General features: G+C 45.6%; 1 protein-coding gene across 5 annotated transcripts in view; it reads right to left on the reverse strand.

The window, feature by feature from the left end:
* Positions 1–1,652: 1,652 nt before the first annotated feature.
* The window catches only part of unc79 (unc-79 homolog, NALCN channel complex subunit), a gene marked incomplete at its 5' end in the record, with an annotated part of 113,538 nt that continues 92,690 nt past the window's right edge, over positions 1,653–22,500 (reverse strand). For all 5 annotated transcript variants that reach the window (XM_084310124.1, XM_084310122.1, XM_084310123.1 and 2 more), the window contains 6 exons: positions 1,653–2,650; positions 2,948–2,989; positions 3,119–3,196; positions 3,445–3,648; positions 3,743–3,926; positions 14,358–14,533. In XM_084310124.1, coding sequence (XP_084166250.1) covers positions 2,462–2,650; positions 2,948–2,989; positions 3,119–3,196; positions 3,445–3,648; positions 3,743–3,926; positions 14,358–14,533 — 873 coding nt within the window. In that variant the 3' untranslated portion in view covers positions 1,653–2,461. The remainder of the gene's footprint in view (positions 2,651–2,947; positions 2,990–3,118; positions 3,197–3,444; positions 3,649–3,742; positions 3,927–14,357; positions 14,534–22,500) is intronic.

Raw genomic sequence — 22,500 nt, forward strand, 5'->3', positions numbered from 1 at the left:
TCATGGCCTCAAACATGCTGTCTAATCTGCAGTCTGGGTTCTGGCCAGGCCACGGGTGCATCACAGCTACCCTTAAGGTCCTGAATAACATCATCACCTCCTTGGACTCTAAGCTGGTTTGCATCGCCACCTTTATTGATTTAGCTAAAGCCTTTGACTCAGTCAACCATTCCATCCTCCTACAGAGGCTCTCCAGCATTGGCCTTTCTTCAAAATCCTGCAGTTGGTTTGCCAGCTACCTTGCTAATCGTGTTCAGCAGGTGAAGATGGAGAACATCTTGTCTGACCCTCTAAATATCTTTAAAGGGGTGCCTCAGGGCTCCATCTTGGGTCCCTTGCTGTTCTCTATCTACATCAACGATGTAGCCAAGGCTGCTGGAAATTCACAGATCCATCTATACGCTGATGACACCATCTTGTACTCAGCAGGCCCTTCACTCCACTCTGCGGCATCCACTCTTCAAATTAGTCTTACCTCTATTGAACAGTCCTTTCACAGTCTCCACCTTCTTCTCAACTCCAAGAAGACTAAATGTATGCTCTTAAACAGAAAGCATGACATTGCTAGCACCCCTAAAATCACCTGTGCCGACGGCTCAGAGCTGGCGTTTGCTACCTCTTATAAATACCTTGGCCTCTGGCTAGACCCATCCCTTTCCTTCTCTACTCACATAAAACACCTGCAGGCCAAAGTCAAAGCTCGTCTGAGCTTCCTGTACCGCAACAAAGCTTCCTTCACCCGCTCGGCCAAACACACTCTTGTCAAGATGACCATCCTCCCTATATTTGATTATGGCGACACCATCTATAGAATGGCATCCCAGCGTGCCCTCAGAAAACTCAACATACTCCATCATTCAGCCATCTGTTTTGCCACTAGTGCACCCTTCACCACTCATCATTGTGACCTTTATAACCTGGTGGACTGGACTTCTCTTCACACCAGAAGGCTTCTTCACTGGCTTCAAATAATTTACAAAACCATACTTGGTAAAACACCTCTCTACCTCTCCTCCCTTCTGCACGTCTCCACTTCTAACTACAGCCTAAGGTCCAGCAACTTAATCAAACTCACCATCCCCAAAGCCTGCACGGTTTCTGGACGCAACGCCTTCCGATTTGCTGCTGCATCTGACTGGAACACATTACAAAACACCCTTAAACTCACTGCCCTCACATCGCTCACTGCTTTTAAACAAAATCTGCAACAGATCTTAACTGACTGTTGCACCAGCTGACTGCCTCCCATTCGCACGCATAACCCTCAGACTATTCTCTCCTCCCCCTAAGCCCCCTCACCTACCACCCTCCCTCTCCCCCTTTCTTCTCTCTCTCTCCCTCTGGTTATCGCTCTCCCTCTCTCTCCCTTTCCTTCTCTCTCCCTTATTTATTGTTGTCCTTGTGTGCTATTGCTACTGTCATTTTGTATTTTGTTTACTTGTATGCATGTACATAACCTTGTTTTTGTTACAGCCTCCCACCCCCCCCTTCCCACAAAAGGCCTTTGCTTTTTGGACAGGCTGCTTTTGTATATAAGAATTTGTTCTTAATTGCTTGCCTGGATAAAAGGTAAAAAAAAATAAAAAATTGATTGTAAATGCACGTCAGTTACACTTGTGCCTCAATGAACAGAACACGCACACCTATATAAAAATAACTCTTTGATGCACACGCAACATGCGCACAAAACACATTTCACTCACCTTCACATCTCTCTTTTTGCGCAAAACCAAACATTTCAGAGTAGGTATGTGACATTGTTTAACTAACTAACTAACAATACTGAATTTGCACAAATTCTCTTGATAATGTAGGATCATCAGGATGCAACCGAATATGTAAATTATACAAGAGAAATGTGACATGGCCTGAGACGTCAATAATAGGTGACTGGCGAACTTAAAGGTGAAAGTGAAAGTAAATAAAAACATAACGGTACAACTGAAGGCTGAATACACTCGGCCTGCTCCTCCAGTGGCCCATGAAAGCAGGGTTGATGCATTTGCATTCACTGAAAACAGGCAGCAGGTGCAGCAGCAGAGAACGTTGTAGTCTGGAGTTTGGTGCTGCTGCACGGTAAGGTGCGTTTGATTTGTATTGCGGGCCAGTTGAGTTGTCATGAGTAGAGGCAGCAGGCAAATTAATTGATAAACAAATTCAAGTCTGCAGGCCATATGTGGAGGCTTTTGCCTTTTAGCATACATTTAACATGCTTAGTATGTGATTTGGACTGAACAAAAGGTTAGTTTTCTTGGTGTTTTGATGATTGCAGGCCAAATCAGGCAGGTAGACCATCAGGAATTGTCCCAACACTCTCAATGGCTAATCCGGGCCTGCTCAGCCAGCAATGTTGATTTATACAGGAGTCCTTATGGAGTAGGGTCAGACAGATCAGATGCTTGTTGGTACTGAGGAGGACTCTGCCCCCTGGAGGACCCCTCAAGGTGAACCGGAGAACAGGTCACATGGGGTAGAACTGGGACGCGGCCTCAGACGACTGGATCTCCACCTGTGCCATCTTAAACTGGGTGCACTGCAGCCACTTGCGCAGGGCGATGGGCAGGGCCCCCGGAGCCTGGCCCTGCAGACACTGGTGGTTGACCCTGTTCTGGATGGCCTGGAGACGCAGCTGAAGCCCCGCAGATAGATGCTGACCAGGGAGAGGAAGAAGATGAACGTTCCGCTTTAGTTCACACTTGGACACATTTATCAACACAATGTTAATCTGTACCTATAACCATGGAAAGAACCACACTAGCTGGGTACAAACACGTTCTTTGCTTATAAATCCATAAGTCCAAGTCCACCTTTACATATTTTACATAAGAATTGATACCTCAACGTCACGCTAACGGACATGGAAGTCTTTACTGCTACCCCTCAAGTACCCAGATCGTCTGTGTGCATTATTTTTTATGAAAACAAATCTAAACACATACATTCTTACCTTTAAATTGGATTGAATCATAGGCAGCCACATAGGGATAAGCTGATGGAGGGGGGGGGGGGGGAAGGAACATGAATTAGTAAGTGTTTATTGATTAAAGATGACCATATGAAATATGATGTGCAAAGACAATTGGGTATAATCTGTATAAAGTCTGAGGACACAGCTAACCTTGACAAAGATGGTTGAGTTGCACTCCTGCAGGGCCTCCATCAGGCTAATGACATGAAGACACACCATCTCTACCATCTAGGAGGGGAAGGATACACATTTGACCACAATTATAGGCCTTTCACTATTTAATTTATCAGTAAAACAATAATCAGGGGAATCTATTACAAGTCTAATCTATTACACCACTTATATAACAACACAACATCGTCAGCGGTTCACATTTCAAGCAGACCCAATATGCAGGCCCCTTGTTTTCCGGTAGCCATAACCTCCCTGGTTCCCTGGAGGGCGGGTCGGATGCAACGCTAGAAGGATCGTCTCACCACTTTATTGTGGGCCATGAGCTGCAGGATGCTGGGCGTGACACGGCTCCAGAACTCCAGGCCGGTGAGGATGGCGCCGGAGGAGAACTCTGTCTGGTTCTGGTTCTGCAGGACCGGCGCTGCTGCCGTCTGCTCGCAGTAGATGGTCCACAGCTGGGCGAACATGAAGGCGTGGAAGAGGGAGCACATGTGCAGCACTGACGTCTGTGGGATGAGAGACAGAAACAGAGATGAGGTCAGGAGGAGGAGGTCAGGGACACACAGGTGGATACAGAGAGGTTTAGAAGTTCCACCAGACCTTGGACTGCTCCGGGAAGCCGATAAGGATGACGATGAGGTGGTCGGCGATGTGGGAGCCGGCGTCGAGAGGGATGGGCATGCAGGAGGTGGAGCCCTGGTGCAGGGAGCAGTGGGTCAGGGAGCCCAGCAGCAGCCAGGAGAGCTGTCGGATGTGGGACACGCACTCGATGAACTCCTTGGGCCTGTGGAACAAACGGATGCAGTTGTGGGAGATAAAAGCCTTGTCTCCTCATAAGGACATGTGTCTTTGTCCCCTCCCCGTTGTAAACGCCATTTCATGGTGTGTGTCCCCTCCCCCTCTGTATATAGGGTGGCCCCTGAATGGGGGCGTCGGCCTTCTTCTTCTTCCGGGTCTCCTAGCTTGTAACCCAGGATGGGAGCCATTCAGCCATATCTATTGTATGTATTGATCTCTCTGGCTAATAAATCATATTAACCGGATCCATTTGCCTGAGTAAGTTATTCATTATCTACAACACAGTTGAGAGTCGATGAGTAGACAAGAGTATTACCTCAGTGGAGCAATATTGTCATCATATATTTTTTTTATCCACTTTTTCTCCCATTTTCTATTTTTCTCCCATCCCAATTTCGTATCATCCAATTCAACCCTCCCCTGTCTCGAACGTTGTTTCTTGCCTCCCACAAGCCGGCTGCAATGTGGACTAAGTCATACATAGCACGAGTCCCCTCCGATACTCGAGGTAACAGCAGTCGCATCTTTTCACCTGCGCAGCTCGATCTCTCAGTGTCAGGGGTCTGTGCTTTGGAGGGGCGCCGCCCCCATCGCTTCCTGATTCTACTGTGCAGGCGCACCAACCGACCTGTAGGAGTCGCTGTCCACAACGCCCGATCCCCACCCATCAGTTTCCCACCCAATGTGTATTAGTACGGACGACCAGCTAAACTGAAAGCAATGTGGAGCGCTGGGCTCGAACAGGCGAACCCAGCGTCTCCAGTATTCGTGGTGAGCGCCTTGCCCACTGCACCACGTAGCCGCCCTTGTCATCATATTTTTTAAGTTAATCCACCACTAGCCTCTCAGCCTCATGATATAAGATGTCGTTGCCATAACAATCACGGTTACGTCACTGACACTTAATTATTAAAGGAACATGCCAACAAGTCAGACAAGAAGATATATATCAGTTCCTCTCTGTGTGTTCAGTAGAAAGCTATCCGGCTGCAAGCTAGCCTAGCTTAGCACAAATGAATGGAGGCGGATACAGACCAATAGCCTAGCTTAAAACTCTGGGAGAGGTGTTTTTGGCCAACAGCAAAGCTAGCTGGTCCATATCCGCTGGTCCATATAATTTGTGCTAAGCTAGGCTAGCTTGCTTTCTACTGAAGGCACAGAGAAGAAATTGATATCTATCTTCTTATATAGGGAATACTGAGAAGATGGTATAAGCACATTTCCCATAATGTTGTCATCCTTTAACACATTGGGTGCCAACGACGAGAAATCTCGTTGTTGGCCGCCATGCGTTGAGTGCCAATGATGAGAAATCTTGTTATTTAATCGCTATTTCTTTTATTAGCGATATAGATACATTTTTCATCCATCCAGCCTCACGTTATCATTGGGACTGGCTCTGAGCTCGAAAAGGGTAAATACCGCCCCCTATCGTCTCTCGGATAGTATTGCACCCATTGGAATGGAGTCAATGGAAATGCATGAGAAAAAAAAACTCCGGGCTCCACATTTGACTTCTGAGCCATGTAACCTGAGACTATTGCATTCATTGAGGCAACCGAAAGCAGCGTGGATTATCTGTTTCAAGGTATAACGTTGGATCAATAAACACGATCGATATTTGGAATGGCGATCAGGAATTGGATTAATCTTTTTGCAGAACATCTGATGTGAGGTAAGGACTTTATTTGACCAGTCTTGGGGTAATCAGAGTTTTTTTTCACAGCGTTCACAACGTGTCTCATATGTGTGTATGTGTGTGTGCGTAACGTTAGCGCCAGGCAGGGCATAGATAATCGCTTCTCTAGCGTGCATAAGTACACATACCGTAATTCCTCTAATAGTGACCTGTATTCAATAAAAAACCGACTCTCTATTAATGACCGGGTGCGCTGTTGAAATAAGCAATTATAAGCCGACCTCCTAATACAAGCCGGGTTACTAATATACGCGTGAGCGAACCTCCCCTTACTTCCGTATATGGAACACGGGTCGCTCGCAGCACGTAACACAACAACAACAGAGCAAGCATGGCTACCGGTACTAAACAGAGACGAAAGTTTGACGTTAAGTTTAAAGAGGAAGTTTTGAGGTATGCGGCGGAGCATTCGGGAGAGAAAGCCGCAAAGCACGTTAACATTGATTCCAGACAAATCCGATATTGGAAAAAACAAAGGAATGAGCTGAAAGCAGCTGACGGTAAAAGAGCACGCATAACTGGAGGAGGGAGAAAAAAAGTGAGCGAGGAGATGGAGACACTACTTTCCGAGTGGATTTATGCGTTGCGCGACAAACACAACCGTGTGTCGCGCAAAATGATACAAAGAAAAGCAATGGAAATCTACCCAACAGTGAGTGATGGAGGCAAGGCGTTTGTGGCCAGTAAAGGAAGGTTGTCTGTCTGTCTGTCTGTCTGTCTGTCTGTCTGTCTGTCTGTCTGTCTGTCTGTCTGTCTGTCTGTCTGTCTGTCTGTCTGTCTGTCTGTCTGTCTGTCTGTCTGTCTGTCTGTCTGTCTGTCTGTCTGTCTGTCTGTCTGTCTTATTGTGAATGTAGTACCCCTCAGTTGAAGTTGTAATTTGCAGAAGTTAAATTGATCACTGTTGCACTGTTTTGTTCATGTAAGCTGCATTGATGATGTTATAGTTAATATTGTACCATATATTTTATTTAAATTTTATTATTTGCAGCTGAACTTGACTGTTATTAGCCTAACTGTATATAGGCCTATATACAGGTATTTGAATGGGAAATAAATAGGATGGACCACAGTATTGTGGTAGTCTACCTCAGTTGAAGTTATATTTAAAGTTAAATTGACACTGTTGCACTGTGTTGATGTTTTTATGGTATTTACCATAGGCAATATATTTTGTTATTGTTGTTATATGCTGGCTGTGCAGTAAATACCATATAAATGGTATGGTGTTAATGTTTACCAAGAGAGTAAGCCTACCTCAGAATTGTTTATACCAGTATTGTGATTGCACTATTTTACTCAGGTAAAGTTACTTGATTTCACTTTGAAAACGTTGAAATGACCAGTGACCACCTGTAATTGCACTGTTTACTATTTCATACAGTACTTGGTTTCAATAAATTAACCCAGTACATTTGACTGGGTTCAAACTGACACAAAATGTTGATTTATTCATTATGATCTGTTTGAAAATTAGAAATATAGGCCTCTCTCTTATACATGCCTCCTTTCAATAAAAGCCTGGTACCCGCTTCATAAATAGGCCGAAAAATGACAACGTGTTTTGTGTATTCCACTAAAGGGATATTTTCGCGGAGAAATCACTAGAAATCTTCAAAACTATACTCGTATTCAAAACGGTATAAAACGGAAATGTACTGATGAAAAAACAATCCGTTTCGTACATGTTGACTGCAAGCAAGTCATTGATAAGCGACGGTTGTATTAGACACATATTATTTAAGATATAGTTTATGCGTTCGCAAATATCGCCGTCCTCTCATTGACTAAAGCGCTGGCACTCAAGCGAAAGGTCCCATGTTTTGCTATTCCTTTCACTATTTGGGCAATGTTACACAATTCCTGTGAGTCTATGGAACAAATCTGTATGGTATTTTTTCAAAATAATGCATTGTTTTGTATTTATAATCAAGTACTCCAAAGCAGCATTTTTCCACTTCAAGATTTCACGCTGTTTTGGGCTGGGCTCGCTCGCTTGTCACGGTCTGTGTCCCGACTGTATGTGTGTGTTTCCCCCGCACGCGCGCGGCCGGGAGTGTGTGTAAGATGCTCCGTGTCCCTCTCTCTCCCTTATAGGGATGAGAGCACTTATAGGGTCCCCGCCCCCCCGTTCATGTGCAATGCTGGATAACGTTGGACACACGATCGCAATCAGTATTTGGAATGGCGATCAGATAATTGGATTATTCTTTTTGCAGTACATCATAGACAAGGTAAGGACTATATGTTATCAATCTTGCATTGATCCGATAATTTTTTTTCCCGCAATCGCAGCGTGTGTCTGTAATGTACTGTGTAATGTATGCCGTTGGTGGCGATCGAAGCATAGAAAAACGACCTCCCCCCCACCCTTTCGTGCATGCATGATGAAACATAATACTGATAATCTAGCGTTTATTTCAGATTGATTATTGATCCAGGCGAGAAATGGCACGATTTATATATGGGACTTACCTTTGTTTAGAAGGGCCCGCGACTACTCTGTCGCGCATCCCGCATGCCACCAGGGAACGGACATGAAGAAAAAAAACCACGTCACAGGCCCCAACATCGTGGGGTCAGGGTCAAAAAGCCCCGACCCCATGGCAAGGCCGTAGCAGCGGGGCGTGGAGGAGGCCCCAGCCCCAGGGCACATCCCGGGGGCCAGGACCCCCCGAAAAAGGGGCCTGGCGAGGTCAACGAGGCCGCGGCATTGAGACCCCACCAGACGGTCACTGGTGACACCACCCCCCACATCGCCAGAGTATCGGACAGGGCCTACAATAGGTGAAGGCCCTTCTCCACCTGGCACGCCGCTCTGAAGCGCTCCAAGGAGGCTTCCCCCCCACAATGTCGTGGGGCCAGCTGGCGCACCGGGGAGACAACCCTCCAAGGAGGTTGATCCCTCAATCCAGGCCGACAGGTCTTAATAAGAGCAGAACTCGACCTGCGCCCGGAGCAATGCGGACTAGACAGGCACGCCTAAGGGGCTAACTGTAAGAACAGTATCCTGGCGGAAAGGGTGTTCGGTATGCCATGCACCATGTCACATTCTCATGGGGTCACGAACCTCGCAGAGTCGGTGTTAGCCAACTCCGCCAGCGAACAGATTCCACCACGAACCCAGCCCCGCCAATTTATTAATCCTGCAGGGTCGAGGTTCAGAGAAAGAGTTTGACACAATTGCCAGACGTCATGAAACATGCGGGGGCATACTCTCGGGCAGCCGGGGTCAGACCCGGGCTCAACCGGAGAGTCGACTCTGCTACCAACACACCGGGGAGACAACCACCCCCCTATGTTTATGAACAGAAAATGGTTGCTCCCTTAACCCATTAAGAAACCCCGGAAACATAACTGGGCGTATACACAGGCTATACAATGCAGTTCAAGGCGTTTCAGGTTTAAAAAGGGTTAACCCAGGCCAACAGGTCAACGAGGGCAAGGCCCGACCTGGGCCTGGAGGACCGGGACCTACACAGGGATGCATAGAGGAGTTGACAGAAGCAGCCTCCCCGACAGCCCCCTCCCATCCCCGGTTTAGCAGGGAGGGAGGGGTGAAACTAATGGAGAAGGACCAACCCACCTAACATTGTGCAAAAAGGTACAACATAGTATGGACCAATGCACACCACTGTTAAGGGCAACTCGTAGTGGCATATATATGACACACACATTCATGACATCAACCCCTGTGACGTCCGGCCCGCCCTGGCATTTTCCCCCCGGAAAAGCTCAGGGTCCTTCGGGGTACCAGAACTTGTTAAACTGATCCGGTCCGGCGCGACCAGGACAAGTCCTGTGCCCTTGTCATGCCGCCACCCCCAGTCCTAAGAGGGGGGTAGGTACGCGTGTCGATCCAAAACAGGCGGCGCCACCAAGACGGTCAGTACGCGAACGGACCACTCCCGGTGGCCCACCTAATGGGCATGAAACCCCCCTGCCAATGTTTGATCTACTCCGTCGTCTCGACTGCATTGCATCATCTATCCTTTACAATGACAGCGGTCTAGCCAGGGAAATCCTGTGTCCCACTATCCTAATTTGGTGTGGGAGACACCCCCCCCCCCTCTCCCTGTGACGAGAGAGAGAACACCTTTGTCAGGGAGACTGATAGGTAGAAAGGCACAACCTTTTGGCCAATCAGTTTCATAAAGGATATAGCTATATCCGGGGGGGGGGGGGTTATTTGTCCACCCCCCTCAACCACCTCACCCCTGATACGACGCAATAAAAAAGGCAGAGCCGTGACACCAGTTGTATAGAGCGCTAAATGAAAGCACATACACCTGTAGTGTAATAGCTTTACATCCTGCACGCCAACCACAACCTCGTTTCTGTAAAAAACTGGTTTTATCCACGGCTCTGGCTTACGTGCGAAAAACTTGCCACCCGCAATTTTTTTATCTTTACCCTTAAGCAAAGAAAAATACCAGACTGAAGAGAGGGACTCAAAAAGTCCTTGGTTTACAACATGCTACATATGTACAACTCTGTAAGCTAACAATAGCACACCAGTTGCGGACTCAAATGCTACGTTTTATCCTAAAACGTATTTACATGAAACACACAACCCTCATCGTACGACGAAGCCGTCAAGTTCACTTTTACCACGTAAGAAAAAACACTGGCTTAGGTAGAGAGAAAGGACATACGCCCTTGGCTAAGTGCTAGAAATACAGGCCTTGTAAGTTATACAAAACAGCAACCAAAACAAATTTCAGAGAAATTTGCAAAAAACTCCCAAGCAAGAACGTGACCCTAGCATTTTTTGCTGTGGGTCTATATTGCACATGTCGTATCCCCCAAAATACAGTGAAGTAAACACACGTTTTGTTAAACAAAAAACAGTCCCCCTTTAGGAGGGACCCTTTATGTTATTAACCAAAATCATTTTGGGGGGGGGGGAGTGGGGCAGAAGGGGTAATGTGTCCTACCTGTACCCCCGGGCCGCAGGACGACTGGCAGTAACAATGGTGGTCTCCCCGTTGACGAGGCCTCTTGCTGGCGGGGCCAGTAGTGGCGACGGCTGGAGTCCTGCTCCGGCGTTTCGCCCATATCCTGCGGCTGGCCGTGGTACAGGCTGACGACATCTTCTGCCAGAGATGACGCCGAATCAGAGTGTCCAGGGCCCGCTATCTCCCCAAGGCTATCGCTAACAGTTAGCGACAGGCTAACTGCTAGCTACAGGCTAACGGCTAGCTACAAGCTAACGGCTAGCTACAGGCTAACGGCTAGCTACTGAAGCAGGTGCAGGCCTGGTCACTCCAGATAGCGCCCAAAGAAAGGGTAGGCATCGCTCGCCTCCCTCACAGGACGCCGTTGCCAGAGATACAGTGGCATCGGCAGCGGAGCCTCGTTTGTACGGCCCGCTGCCGCACTAAGCTCGGGGACAAAAAACACGCAACTCCCTTGCGTACTTTCCTCCGTCTCGCTCGCATCCCTCACGGCGGGAGGCTCAACTCACCTTCTCTTTCTGATAGGCGGGAGCCAACGTCCAGTGCGGATGGCAGTAGGGCGTCCCGTCTCGGAGGTGGGACTTGAACCCAGACTCGGAGTATGGGGCTCCCAGGAAAACAAAGCACACTCTGCCCGAGGGGAGAGAGCTCTGTCTTTGTAGGGCGTCAAACAAGAACTCCCTGCCCCCTCCATGCAATCCCAATTGTCCATCGGACGCTACAAGGTAACACCTAGCTACAAGCTAATGGCTAGCTACAGGCTAACGGCTAGCTATAGGCCAACGGTTAGCTACAGGCTAACGGCTAGCTACTGTAGCTGTATCGGACGCGATGGAGAGGTAACGGAGGAATCCTTGCCTGGAGCCGGCTGTTCTGCGGGGCCGTATGCCTGAGCAGCCAACCCCGCACAACTGACACATCCGTTTGGACCGTCCGCCCCCGCCGCTCACCGCCAATTGACGTGAGCGAGCAGAGATGGAGAGCCCGCGCCGCAAGACACCACCCACCAGAGAGACCGTCGGACCAGCCGACTGCCTCCCGCAGCAATAGTATCCAGCTGCACAGCCGGAGAGCAACGCTGGCGGGGCACTCCCCTCTGGGCGCCGCTGAGGCTTACCTGCCTGCCACAAACGTGGAGCAGGAAAGCCCCACTACGCCCCGAGGAAGCCCGAATGTGAAGCGCCGGTGGAGAATAATCCGCCGGTCAGAATAATCCTCTAGAACAGCGGTTCCCAAACTTTTTTGGCCGCGCACCCCCTGTCACCTCCCGACCTAGCTGACGCACCCCCCAATGGGTTTCTGTTAGAAAAAATTGTTGCTGGTCTCCGTGTACAGATTTTATTTTTTATTTTATCTCTTCCCACGGCGACTATGGATAGGGAATTTCCTTATTTAATTAAAATGTTCACGACAACATGGATGCATGTACTCTGCCAGCATGTTTAATATCCATAATACTAAAGGTTTGACTAAGATTTGTATGAAATTTTATTGTAATTTCTTTTAATTTTTTTTATTTATTTTTACCACCATTAGCCTTTTCATGTCACGCACCACCTAGAGGGCGCAGTTTGGGAACCACTGCTCTAGACTCTCCGGTGGTGATGACATTATTCTTTCTTTCTCCGTAAATTAGTGAGAAAGGGAAAAACAAAAGACAATGCCAACACAGCTCCTATAACTAACTAACTACTTCAGCACTGATCTGAAGAGGTGCCCTGCACGTACTTCCAGGTGGTGAAAGTAGGGAAGGAGCTGGTAGTATGGCCATGGCCCGCTTATATGTGAGCGGATGTGGGCGTGGCCAGGCAGGTGTAGGTGCATGCATGTGGTTGAAAGTTTTCATGATAGCATATGATTAAAGGGACAGTTCCAATAGAGCAGAGCGTAAAGCCATATAAAATATAACATCCGATGAGCCCAGTAAATCATTCGGAGTCGAGCTATATAAAAAAAAATATCATAGATTTATTCATTGTGGCCACAGTGAAAATGATCAGTTTATAGAGAGACACATACGTGTACACACAAGCGTCTGACCAGAAAGTGACCCAGAGGTCTGGTCAGACACAGATTAAATACATAATTGAAATGACGTAACACTAGACATCCAGATCTAGGTAAACAAAGTCTGCCCAAAGGGGAGAAATTAATAACGAGATTGGCTCAATAGCCTTTGTTATGTCTTAACTGGAGTGAGAAATAACCTTGCAGCTCTACGGCTCCCACACTAGAAAAGGAAAAGATTAGATCAAACGTCATCTTCTCCCCCACCTTGGAGTTCTTAAAGAGACAGTCGAATATGTAGCCTAGTGTCTGCTGTAGTCAGACTAGTTTACTAGTTGGTCGTATTAAACTAGTCAAGCTGTACATATATTTAACACAGATCCATAATGACATGGTAATATTGCCACGACAAGACAATGAATGTGGCACTGAGTGTGTGGGCCCAAAACATTTTTGTGTGAGCTTTTAAACCCAAATGAGGTTTAATTTCTTGTTCAGACTTGTCACAAGACTAGAGTAGAAACATAATTTGGGGTGTGAGAACTAGCATTAGTATTTTATGACAAAGTCAGTGCCCCACTGAACCCTGATCTGAACACATTCTGAGAAGAGTTCTGTAGAAGGTTGAGCTTTAAAGGCGCTCCCATAGTCCAGCAGACTGTACACAGAGCAGACTCCGCGGAGGTCCGCGCGGACTCTTGAGCTTTGATCTCAGCGGACAGCAGACCCACAGGTGGGAAGCTCCTATTTTCTGACGCGCGGACATCCGCGCCGCTGACTTGGTGTCACACAAAACGCTGCTCGGCGTTTTGGTTGACATCGAACTGCATTTAATGTGACGCCGATCTGCATTTTACTCTGAACACTCGCTCTGTGCCAAGAGAGATGTTTGAATGGCTTTTCTAAATGAAGTGTGTAAAATTGCCAGTTTTATTTAGAAATATTGGAAACGGAGATAACATAGAATGTTATCTCCGTTTCCAATATTTTGAAATAAAACTGGTGCTTTTATTTCATGCAATGCGTGTCTTTTCAGCACCACGCGCTGTCCACCTCAAGCCTATACGGTACATTGCATCTCGCTGCCTATATACCTTTTATTCAAGTGCGTAAAACTGCCCGTTTTATTATCGAAATATTGGAAACGGAGATAACATACTCTTTATTTTGACATCGGATGACGACGACATGACAGAAGTTGACCAGCGTGGGGACAATTGTGTAAACTGCCGCGTGACATGTAGGAAATTGGTCCGCGGAGGTCCGCTCGACTATGAAGGCTCAAAGAGTCCGCGCGGACCTCCGCGGGGTCTGCTCTGTGTACAGTCTGCTGGACTATGGGAGCGCCTTAAGAGAGAGTGCTTGTTCACAAATATTGACTTAACTGTGCACAGGAGTACAATATGTGAATTCCCCTTTAAAGGAACACGCCAACATATGGGAAATTCAGAGTCAGACAAGGAGATAGATATCAGTTTCCTCTCTGTGCACTCAGTAGAAAGCTATCCGGCTGCACGTTAGCCTAGCTCAGCACAATGAACGGAAGCGGACAGTACCGGTAGCCTAGCTTAAACTCCGGGAGAGGTGTTATGTTGGCCAACGCCTAGGCTAACTGGTACTATCTGCCTCCATTCATTGAACTGGTATCCATCTTATTGTCTGACTCTGGAGAAGACGGTAAGCGCATTTCCCATAATGTTGGCGTCTGATTTAATGATGTCTGATGTCTGGACTTTAACGTTGGTGTGATGCTCACCCTTGTTGCATGGTGGAAGGGGGATGGTACAGCCAAGGCAGATAACGGACCACGGCCTTGTTGTCACGGTGGTTGCCTTTGGTGATCTCCATCGCCGCCACTTGTGCCAGGCCAACTTTTAGGTTTCCCCCGAAGGTGTCCTCATGCAGTGGCTGACAGCATGCCTTCATGTGGCTCTGAAGAAACGGGAAGGGGGTTGGGAGTCAGAGAAGAAGCTGACAGGACACTGAGCGGAGGGTAAGATGCCCAACCCTTACAGGCAGCAGACCCCATGTTGAGGTAGACCCCATATTATTGTGACCCCCACATAAAGAAAATATTTAAAGAAAAAAAATAATATATTTAAAACATGAAAATGGTGTACCGGTAATCAGGTACCTCATAATTATACCACTCATTAGGGGCCAGAAATCAAGCTGCAATGGCAACTGTGTATAAGGTAGTGAGACTGCATGGCTTCCATGGTGACTTCTGTGCAGTCCAAAATACATTGGGTCTCATTCACCAACGGACTTAAGACAAAGGTTAAGAACAAATTTCATCGTAGCTCCACTTAAGACCTTTTCAGGCAAATTTGGGGATTCACGAACGGTCCCTTCTCTGGGATTCGCTCGTAGCTAAGAGCAAGATTTAGGAGCGCTGAAGAGCAGTCGTAAGTCGGACAGACTGGTGTGTGCCGTGTTCTTAACGGCTTTATTTGTGAGGAATCATGGTGATTGCGTTCACGTCGATTCTACAGACATCCTTGGAATTAAATAATCATAATAATAATAAATACGACAATATTTGTATGATAAAAAATGACGTTTTACATTTACAGTCAAGCCTCAAAAGGCATCGTGATGTCCGAAAATAAATACAAGCACTACACCAACACTCCAAATGACAGTGGATAAATAAATAAGAACTAAACCCAATCGTGTGGATATAGCTATAGGGGAATAGACTGTATTAATATTCCATATCTATACCGTCTTGTTGCGCGCTCCTGGCCACCTGTTCAGCGCACACACACACACACACACACACACACACACACACACACACACACACACACACACACACACACACACACACACACACACACACACACACACACACACACACACACACACACACACACACACACACACACACACTGTATACATGCGTAATGAATGAACAGTAGGTTATATTATTCTAATGACTTGTTTTATTAGGAGATCACAGATACTGTATGCGCTGCGTACAATACTCATTGAACGCCATCCTCTTTCCCCATCTGTACGGCCTGGCGCCAGCTTTTTTTGACCATTTTCACGATATTTCACGATGTCGCGGAGCTATTGTATATTCTATATGATAGCTATGGAGACAATAGTATGGCTCATTTAACAAACACTATTTATAGTCCAACATGTAAAAAAGCGTTTGTTTCTACATACCCTCGTTCATTCACAATCCCAAGATAAACATTGCCCTGTTTAAAAATAATCCAGACTGGTTTTCTAGATCGTGAGATAAAGTGTGTTTTGTGCAGCGTATGAGCAAATCTCGCGGCTGCTCGCTTGAAACCTATATTATTGCCAGGTCAAAGGTAAACACATGACCTTGTTTCTTCACAAAGCCGGGGGGGGGGGGTCATTTATCCGACGCTGCGATCATATAAACGCATGTTTTATGATGGAGTTTCGGTAAAGTACACGTAAAATAGATGTTACCTTTGGTTTAGAGGTACTCCATTTCTCAGTTCGAGTCCAAAAGTGTCTTGAATCAGAACAGGATCAGTACATATAACGTTAGGTAGCCCTCATCCGTCTTCTTCATCTGCTCGGGCCTGACTATAGACGGAGCCGAATAGGTTTCCTCATCGGTCGGTTTGATTATAGTTGTTTTACGTTTTAGCAGCAGTCTGGTGGAAACGCACCTTATCGTCTATATTCATCATCCATATAATCCATTTAGTCTTTTTCATAATATCTAATAGTTCGCTCTAGGCGATCATGATTGTCGAACGTGTCCTGCTCACTGCTGCTCACAACGAGTACCTAGTTGTTTGGGGGCTGGCACTAACACACTAATGCCTCTTTTCCATTGCATAGTACCTACTCGACTCTACCCTACTCTACTCTACTCGCTTTAGGTACCTGGTACTTCATTCCTTTTCCACTGCAGGTAGTACTCCGTTTGTCTCCGTGTGGGGAGGCGGGGCCGCTGGCGTACAGCATGAGCTCTGTGAGCATAGCTATGTCCGTGGGGGCTTGGAGCAAGCCAGAGTAATCACAGTTTTCAATCAATAACAACATTAACCAGACTCTCGGTGTGTCTATTCCGCTAACGTTACCTCTCGTGTCTATTCCGCTAACGTTAACATTACCTCTTGTGTCTATTCTGCTAATGTTAACGTTAGCATTAGGTAATAACCGGTTTAAAATGGATGATGATGATTACCTCACGTTGTGTCTATTCTACTAGCATTAACGTTACTAGTACAAACAATCAATAGCGAGTTATATTGATCTGTGCGCGCTATGTACTCTAGCCAAATGCTAACGGTAAAACGCAATCACATGAGCTAACAAATCAGCAATCTTTTTGTGAGAGTAAACTCTCTGCTCGGTGGTAAATTGTGTTGATGTTGGTTTTGTTTCATCAATAAATGAGGCAGAATACACAGTGAATGTATCCTTTTTTGTTTATTGCACTTGTTCCTGCTGCAAACAAATAATGAAATCCTATGCAAGGCTAAATAAAGATGGCGGCTTTCTGTTTTTGTGCAGACGCTCCAACGTGTGACGCTTCTCACTTCTGACCAATCAGTGGTCTGCAGTGTTTCACATAACTTTTTTGGTACCAGTTCTACTCGCTTGGAACCTCTACAGAGCAGGGACTAAAAAAGAACCCAAAAAGTACCCGGTTCCAGGTATTTTGGCAATGGAAAACCGAAAATGCAGAGTAGAGTAGAGTAGAGTAGGTACCATGCAGTGGAAAAGGGGCATAATAGCTGTCCCATGGATGTTCATAAGGTAGGCGATACTGCCACCTGGTGAGATTCGATCGTCATTGCAATTCCAACGTAGGCAGATGTGCCAGGGAGCTCCGGCTGAGTGTTTAGAACAGGGATCAAAAGAAAAAGATCAAAGGATCCAAAAACAAGTATACTCGTTATTGGCGCACAAGTGTTGGCGGCGAAACACAAGTATACTCGTTATTGGCGCCCAATGAGTTATGGCTGCCACAGCACAAGTACAATACAATGAAAATAAGTTTGGCATCTAACCAGAGTGCAAATGTAACAATAAAGTGCAATAGTAATATACAATGTACAGGTGATTAAACTGGGTATAAAATATATAAATACTACTGAGTAATTGTGCGTTTTATTTGGGCCAGGGTGGCCGCAAGCGCTTCCATCACCACCACGGTCCTCTCCTGGCTGTTAGTGAACCTCACCAGGCTGTTGGTGACCCTCTCCTGGCTGTCCAGCATCGCCTTGACCGTGTTGCCACGGGCACGTGTGGCACCACTGGTGGACGCTCAGGCTGCCCCCCGCCCACCAGCGGTGCCCCTCAGGCCCCCCACCCACCAGCGCTGGCCCCCTTCCAACATTCCACTGCTCATCTTGCCCAGACAACAGAAGTGCTGTACAAGTCCGACAGCGATTAATTGCATGGATGTAGGATGAATAAAGCCTTTAAACATGAATTTGATTTACTTGATTTTGTCACTATTATTTGATAGATACAGTTTACAATTTCTCTCAAGAACTAAATACATCAGTAATACTCAAACAAGGGTGTCAGAGAACACGCGTGGCACCGCTGGTGGACGGTTGGGCTGAGGGGTACCGCTGGTGGCCTGTGTGCCTGTGCCCGTGGCAACACGGCCCAAGCGATGCTGGACAGCCTGGAGAGGTTCGCTAACAGCCAGGAGAGGACCACGGTGGTGATGGAAGCACTTGTTGGAATGTTTCTTCACTGGCTCTTACAATGTATACAATAAGCAATGTAAAAAAATACAAATAAAACCAACAATAAATAATAATAATAATAACAAATTTCAAATGGACTTATATTATTTTGAATATATTATTATAATATTTTGAAATATTGATCTCAATGACGTGTTACGGCTTCATTGGCAGAATTAGCATGGCGGGGAATGACGAGTATAGGCGTCCTTGGCGATTAAAGTGTTAATAAATCATTTCTTTCACGCAGTTTCAAACAACGACGTAAGTACAATGTCTACATAATTGTTGGTACAATTATAGCATTTTTACATTTGTATGACAGTCTATAATGCTTCCGTGATGTTTTTCCAACGTTTTTGGTAATGTTTTCACTTATAAAAAGCCTGTTTGGAAATCGCCGGGCTGTGGTGATTTTTTACCCAGCGCGAGGGGCACTTGACTCTGCTACCCCAGCCCCGCTAATGTTGGCTAAGGCCGGCTAACAAAAGCTAGCACAAGAAACGACGACCAAAGTATGGTTTATAGTGTATTTTTAGCCACCTTATAGCATTTGTACATTTGTATGATAGTCTGTAATGCTCCTGTGAGGTTTGTCTGGACGTTTTAGTAATGGGTTTCACTCTAAAAACATGTTTATAAAATACAGGAAGTGGTTGTAATGGCCAGGATTAGCTGTGTGCTAGCGATCTTTGCAGATGCATAATTGATGTATTATTTAGCGAATGGAATATTTTCAAATGTTTATGAAACATAATGTTAGTTTATTCATTACTGGGCCTTATTCGATATATAATATATTTCATTGTATTCATAACTTTCGAACAATAGATGCGATTTCTAATCTGTCAGCTGTTCTATATTTCCAACAAGATTGAGTCTCATTCCCGAATTTTTTTCAAAGAGTTATTCTGGAAGACTTATCTTGGAACCACTGAGACAGAATCAATGACAAGTTCACTCTGAGTCCTGAACGTGCTGGTAATATGTCTTAAGTGGCTGAAACGGTCGCACAAATGATATGATCTGATATCTGCTTGGAGAATGGCATTCTGTCTTAAACTCGAAACGCGCGTTCCCGTTCAGGTCATTTGCATACAAAACAACGCCTCCAGAGCTCCTTATAAGGCAACTAGTGACGCAGCTGTGTGAGAATGGAATGGCGGAAGTGCTTTGCGAGTCTTGCGAGCCATCAAAACTAGATTAGATTAATGTATTGGCATCATATACAGCTCGTGGTACACCTGCCGCAGCGCGCGCACACACACACACACACACACGCGCGCGCGCGCATAGTACTGTATATGAATGAATGAATGAATGAATGAAATATAATATATATAGCCTACGGCGGGTGTAATGAATGAACGCAGTATGGCTTATTATTCCATAATTAAGCCTATACTGTTCATTCGTAGGCGCACACAAGACTTGTTATGGAATATTAATGCAGTCTATTTCCACCGATTAGCTTTAGTTCTTATTTATTTATCCACTGTCATTTCAGTGTTGGTGTATAGGCTATATAGTGTATTCCAATATAAGTTTAATTGATTAATGATATATTCGAAGGAATGCAGGTTTATAGCTATATCAACCCCCTCCAATGTACAGTAAATGACCAAGTATGGTTTTGTCAATATTCCAATGTACAGTTTTGCTTGTACAGTGTAAGTCTATCCCCCACCCACCCCTCCTACCCAACCTCCTCCAACAGTTTCTACGTCAAATGTACTCTCTTTTCTGGACTCTTTTTGTATCACAAACAGTAGGCCTACTGTATTTGCAAATCTGGTATGTCATAAATGTATAGATGTAGCAGTACTGTCTATCTGTGTCGTGTGTGTCATATATGTTATGATGAATTGAAAATGGGGGACCCTGATGTAAACAAGACGAAAGTCTTTCTCTGGTCTGCATCCCCTTAACAATTGTATGTAATTGAGCTGTACTGTACTGTACCCATTCTGCAATCTGTTAATAAAGTTTTCAATCAATCAATCAATCAATCAATCAATCAATCAATCAATCAATCAATCAATCAAACAAACAAAGGTCTGTCCCATTGTATACCAATCAATGGGATACATTGTATGTTGACCTGCATTCTTTCTAATGTATATAATTACTCATTAAAACAGATGTGTAACAAATAAGAAATACAAATTCCACAGAAGGCATTAAATAATTATTATTTTCAATCATTTCACAATAATTGCATAATTGTGTTTGAATATCTGAGTAATTAAAGTAATTATACATTTGTCCAAAATAGCTGGTTCAGATATGGTTAAGCAGCTGCCCTGTGATCAGATGAATCCATATTATTTATTTTTCCGACATCAAATGCGTAATTTCTTATCGTACAAATATTGTCATATTTATTTTAATTATGATTAAGTAATTAATTCCAAGGAGGCCTGTAGTGTTGACGTGAAGGAATCACTATGAGAACACAGTCTGTCAAGTTATAATGACATTTTAAATTAGTCAATCAATCATGAGATTTGATCGTGGCTGAGAGCAGATTTAAGAGTGCTCCTCAGCACTCTTAAATCTGCTCTCAGCCATGATCAAATCTGATCTCAGGAAAATTTGGGGACTCCCACTCCCAGCCCTAATATGTCTTAAATAAGCCGAAATCTGGCTAAGACGACATTTTTTGTCGTAACTTCGTTTGGGAATGAGACCCAGTGTCTACATTCCATACACTCTCATTTTCCTGATACCAAGTAAGGAAAGTGCTTGAAAATTAATTTTTATCTTCCAAGTTCAACAAGTTCAAGTTAGGGATATTGCTGGTATGGCCTGCATGCCTCTTTTCTTTTCTCTCTCCTCTCACTCTTTCCCTTGAGTAGCTTTTCTGTATTGTATGTGTTCTATTATGTGAAATAGTGAAACCAGTACCTGCCTGCCTGTGTTCTGTACTAGTCCTGACGATTTGGCCATGGAAATGAACCCAGCTGCTTTTGGAACAGCATGCCCAGTTATTTCAGGCTCATGCAGCTGCCCCTAACTCGGTTCCTCACCTATCCTCATCTATGCAGTTTTTTTGTCTCTGCACCAAAGCGTTATTATTACGGTAACGCTGGTCTCAGGTCACTTCCGTGTTTTTCCAAGCACTGCAGAGTCCGGTCCTGCATCCCTGAACCAAGCAGCCAACTCTTCTTCTTCCCCTTCTCCTCCTCATCTTCAACTCGATGCTGCCCTCAGGTTGCACACCCAGTCGTGGTCCACATCTGTTTTTATTATGTCTGGAGCTGACAAGAGTTGCATTGACTCTAACATGGTCATGCAAATAGTAACAAGACAGAGCCACTCCCTTTTCTACTAGAAGTCAAGTTTCTCCACAGTTTGACACCAGTTTGGGTAGAATACTAGACTGTTCCTATGACTCTTATTCTGCCTGGTAATCATCAGGAGGACATCAGATTCCATTTAACTGACTGTAATCTCATTCTGTTGGTGCTTGGCCGTCCCTGGCTCGAAGCTCACAATCCACACATCAACTGGACCTCAGGTGAATATTATCTCCTGGAGCACTAGTTGCCATTCCTACTGTTTGCAGTCTGCAGCCCACTCCAACACCCAGTCAGATCTTTCTTCAGCCATGCTTGCCGAAAACCTGCCTGGGCCTCTGGGTCTTGTCACTCTCGCCGGTGCCCTGTTTGAACCCCAGTCGGCTGCGCTTAGTATGGATGCCTCAAGTTCCCCATACCCTAGCTACAATACTAAAAGTTCCCCTGACCCTAGCAACAATGCTTAAAGTTCCCCTGACCCTAGCAACAATGCTTAAAGTTCCCCTGACCCTAGCAACAATACTTAAAGTTCCCCTGACCCTAGCAACAATACTAAAAGTTCCCCTGACCCTAGCAACAATACTTAAAGTTCCCCTGACCCTAGCAACAATGCTTAAAGTTCCCCTGACCCTAGCAACAATACTTAAAGTTCCCCTGACCCTAGCAACAATACTAAAAGTTCCCCTGACCCTAGCAACAATGCTTAAAGTTCCCCTGACCCTAGCAACAATACTTAAAGTTCCCCTGACCCTAGCAACAATACTTAAAGTTCCCCTCACCCTAGCAACAATGCTAAAAGTTCCCCTGACCCTAGCAACAAATGTGGGCGGCATGGTGGTGTAGTGGTTAACACTGTCGCCTCACAGCTAGACGGTCGTGGGTTCGATTCTTGGGG

This window comes from Notolepis coatsorum (genome assembly GCF_963971535.1).
Source record: "Notolepis coatsorum genome assembly, chromosome: 3".
Taxonomy (NCBI): domain Eukaryota; kingdom Metazoa; phylum Chordata; class Actinopteri; order Aulopiformes; family Paralepididae; genus Notolepis; species Notolepis coatsorum.